Source organism: Scylla paramamosain, chromosome 4 (genome assembly GCF_035594125.1).
Source record: "Scylla paramamosain isolate STU-SP2022 chromosome 4, ASM3559412v1, whole genome shotgun sequence".
Taxonomy (NCBI): domain Eukaryota; kingdom Metazoa; phylum Arthropoda; class Malacostraca; order Decapoda; family Portunidae; genus Scylla; species Scylla paramamosain.
In genome coordinates, this window is record NC_087154.1 from 5,264,259 (window position 1) to 5,268,536 (window position 4,278).

At 50.2% G+C, this 4,278-nt stretch overlaps 1 protein-coding gene across 1 annotated transcript; it reads right to left on the minus strand.

The window, feature by feature from the left end:
- Positions 1–1,063: 1,063 nt before the first annotated feature.
- On the minus strand, positions 1,064–2,876 carry LOC135099351 (compound eye opsin BCRH2-like). Its single transcript, XM_064001711.1, has 2 exons — positions 1,835–2,876; positions 1,064–1,660 (listed from the first exon to the last, which is right to left on the minus strand). Exons 1-2 carry the CDS (start codon positions 2,768–2,770, stop codon positions 1,445–1,447), a joined length of 1,152 nt encoding a protein of 383 aa, XP_063857781.1. The 5' UTR covers positions 2,771–2,876; the 3' UTR covers positions 1,064–1,444.
- Positions 2,877–4,278: the final 1,402 nt, after the last annotated feature.

Below are 4,278 nucleotides of genomic sequence, written 5' to 3' on the forward strand. Positions count from 1 at the left end.
GGTGGAGGTGGCTTTAATATTTCCAAACTGTCTGATATCCATGGTATTACAAATTTTGGTGTAGGCCCAGTCATATACAAAATCTTCACAAATAAGGCTAGGGATGGGGGTGATAAGAGACTGGCCTGAGGTCATTGAGTGACTGTGGACTGGAAGTTTTGGGGATGGGGGTGATGTAAGATGTCTTCCAGTCCGCGGGGCAAGAGTGTTGGGAGAGAGAGGCGTTTATTATGGAGCATAGTGGTGTTGCTAGCTCTACAGCAAACTCCTTGTAAATTTTTATAGGAAGGTCAGTGGGTGTGGTGGATCTTGGTTTGAATTTGAGTATTCTCTTAAAAACATCCATCGCCTGGACAATGGGGGAGGGGGAGGGGAGGGGAGGGAGCGGGAAGATAGGCAGGAAGCGGAGTGGTGTGGAGGGGAGGAAAGGTCTGACAGATAGCGGCAAAGTGATCGTTCATCTCCTGAGCCGCGAGATTAGCAGGAAGGTGTGAGGTGCAAGGGAGGGATGAAGTGTGCTTTTGTAGGCCGCACAAAGCTTTGATCTTAGCGTACCACCGTCTGTTGTTGGCCAGCTTGAGGTGGTGTATCTTGTCCGGGTAATTGTTTGCCTTGGCAGCCTTAATCTCCCTGATCACTCTGTTTCTTAGTTTCCTGTATAGGATCGGGCAGGAGTGGAACGCCCAGGTCCGCTGACGCATGAGTCTTTTAATGCGGGGCGTCATCCAGGGGGCATCAGACAGGAGCACTGTGACGCTCTTGGCTAGGAAGTAGCGGTGGAAGGCTTCTGTGGTGGTGGCGACGTAATTGTGCCTTTTTGAGTGGACGTCCTCCACATCCAGCACCTCGGTCCACGGGTGTTGTGTCACCCAAACTCCCTCATGGCTGAGTGTGTGTGTGTGTGTGTGTGTGTGTGTGTGTGTGTTGACTAAAATCAATACATTCATGATTATACTGCCGAAGCATCACAAACCACAACCATCTGCTAATAAAAAAAAGAATGATGAAATTTCCCATTTCCATCACGTTGGTGTCATACGGACGAGGAGAATAAGAAACATGACATACTTAGCAAGTTTAATGAATTGTTGCTATAACACAATACTATTTTTTTTTTCTTTTAATCTGCATATCAGTATTTTTTTTATGCTTTTATTTGCATTTTTTTCATTTGCATTTTCTTCAAGCTGTTACGAACTAACCACCCGCCCCTCCCGGTTTCTCTCTTTAACGGCAGTTAGTCAGTATCACAAACAAAGGTAAAGGAGGACTAACAACAAGTGCTTCTATCGGTTGCTGGTGCAAACAATGAAAATCACTAAAGCTGTCCACAATCTCTGTACCAGATACCCATATCGAAAGTCGTCAGCGTAATAATGAAAGATCGAGACCGAGTTTCCAGAGTAGCCAAAGACCGACAAAGTTTTTCCGTGTAATCAAAAACCTATTTGGTCTCACCATCTTCAGTCTTCGTAGACTTGGTGTCGTCGTCCTTATCCTCGTGGATGCAGAACCAGGGCCACACCTCCATCAGCGCCAGGCGGAACCTGGGATGCGAGATGGCGAACATGATGGGGTTGTACACGGAGGCTGTCTTGCAGATGAGTCCCGGCAAGGCGGACACGAGAGGTGTCAGCTTGTTCTGGTCGCCAAACAAACCCTATGTCGACAGAGAAAGTAAGTGTTACTAAATATCAAGAGCAACAGGCCGCCCCGTCCCACCCAAGACTTCCATGCTATAAGCGGGAACACCCCTTCCCCTTAACGCTACACCCTCTGCTTGCCCATATATGTCAGAATTACTACGGTACCAGAAACAACGGCAGGAACTCACCGTCAAAACCACGGCGGCGTAAGGAGTCCAGGTGAGCAGCCATAGAAACACGTTGCCAACGGCCACCTTGGCGATGCGCACCTCCGCGCTCTGCTTATTCTGGTCGGAGTTGGAACGAAGGGTTTGCACGTTCATTTTCTTGGCCTGTTCCCGCAGCGCCCTCTCGTGGGCACGGATGGCACTAACGATCTGGGAGTAGACGAAGATAATGATGAGGAGAGGGATGCAGTAGCACATGACGAACAGGAAGATGCCGAAGGACCTGGTTCCCCAATCTCGGCTGATGTAGTCGAAGCTACAGGAAGTGAGGATGCCCTCAGGAATGTAGGCGTTCCAGCCGAAGAAGGGCCAGATGGACACGGCGGTGGCGTATCCCCAGCAGAACAGGATCATAATGAAGGCCTTGCTTGAGCTGATGTGACCGCCATCGAAGGCCTTCACGATAACGCAGTAGCGATCGTAGCCGATAGCTGCCAGTGTCAGAAGGGAGGTGAGTCCAAAGATTGCCCCCGTGAAAGCGTGCACCTGGCAGGCAAAGGCGCCAAGGGTCCAGTAGCCACCTTCAAAGCAGTTCACCACGTACATGGGAAACTGTGTCACCATCATCATGAAGTCGCTGAAAGCCAAGTTGACCACGAACATGTTGGCGGGCGAGCGGAGATTCTTCTTGCACGAGAACAGATACATGACCATGCCGTTACCGAAGAAGGAGAGAATGCCCAGGATGATGAAGATGCCGGCCAGCAGGTAGTGCCACATGGGGTTGACGGGAGGGAAGTTGCTCCAGTGAGGATGGATCAAGGGCTTCACGTCGTCAGGAACCAAGTCCATGAGCGAGTAGCCTTCGGGGTAGCCATAGGCTACCTGGCTGCTGCTGTAGGGAAGCGGCAAAGAGGCATTCAAAATGTTAGTAGCTATTTCGGGAGTTGCGTCCATTTTGCGAGTTGTGTTTTCAGCACGTATGGTGGATGGATCAGATGAAAGCCGTTTGCTGGGGAGGTCTCCTTCGGCGCTCGGCAACGCTTGCTGGAGACGAGTGCAGCTTGTGGCGCGCGCTAATGCTATATATGCCCGCGGTGCCTGATTGCGGAGGCCTTACAACACCATTTGTCCTTTTAAAGTGAATGAGACAGAGAGGGAGAGAGATGCTATACACACACACACACACACACACACACACACACACACACACACACACACACATATATATATATATATATATATATATATATATATATATATATATATATATATATATATATATATATATATATATATATATATATATATATATATATATGTATATATATATGTATATATATACAGAGAGAGAGAGAGAGAGAGAGAGAGAGAGAGAGAGAGAGAGAGAGAGAGAGAGAGAGAGAGAGAGAGAGAGAGAGAGAGAGAGAGAGAGAGAGAGAGAGAGAGAGAGAGAGAGAGAGAGAGAGAGAGAGAGAGAGAGAGAGAGAGAGAGAGAGAGAGAGAGAGAGAGAGAGAGAGAGAGAGAGAGAGAGAGAGAGAGAGAGAGAGAGAGAGAGAGAGAGAGAGAGAGAGAGAGAGAGAGAGAGAGAGAGAGAGAGAGAGAGAGAGAGAGAGAGAGAGAGAGAGAGAGAGAGAGAGAGAGAGAGAGAGAGAGAGAGAGAGAGAGAGAGAGAGAGAGAGAGAGAGAGAGAGAGAGAGAGAGAGAGAGAGAGAGAGAGAGAGAGAGAGAGAGAGAGAGAGCGTCAAGCTGGGCATAGCGTGGGAGGCCGCCGCCCCGCGCACTATCTGGCTGTGGGAGCAGGCTGACTGAGCATCCCTGAGAAGCGACATCGTTCGCTCGGACTGGGACGCTCTAATGATAGGCAATGCAGAGGAAAAGGGCCATACCCTCACCACCAAGCTCCTTGCTCTCCAGCAGCAGCACGTCCCCAGCAGAAGGTACCTCGTTAGGCCTGGTGACTCTGCTTGGTTCGGTTACTGATGCCGAGCGGCCGCTGAGGCTAAACACGCAGCGTGTAGACGGGTGACAGCTACCCGCAGGTGGGCGAGACGGCAGCAGCGAGAGGACATGAAACGAAAGTGGTTTCAGGTCTTGTGGTTGGCCACAAGACCTGGTGAAGGCTTGTCAAGGAGCAGCAAGGGACAGGCCACCGCGACGCTCTTCCTCCACTAACCAGGCTGGACAGAACAACAGCTACAAGCAGTGAGGACAAGGCTTCTCTACTCGTTGAGTTTTTCGCAGAGATGTCAGTCACTGATCCGGGTAGACGTCCACCTCACTTCCCTCAGGAAACAGACCACACCGTCACCGATGTTCAGGTGATACGTGGAGCGGCTAATGAGGGAAGTAGAGGAGAACAAAGCCACTGACCATGACGACATCATCCCGCGTTTCCTCAAACGCTGCGCCAGTGAGCTGTCAGGTCTTCTCACCAGCGTCTTCAGGTCCTGCCTGATGGAGC

Bases quoted from the DNA above. Each gene is read 5' to 3' on its own strand.
- LOC135099351 (XM_064001711.1), bottom strand. From the start codon at position 2,770: ATGGACGCAACTCCCGAAATAGCTACTAACATTTTGAATGCCTCTTTG. The intron at 1,661-1,834 runs GTGAGTTCCTGC...CTGTCGACATAG, and splicing joins ACGCCGCCGTGGTTTTGACG to GGTTTGTTTGGCGACCAGAA.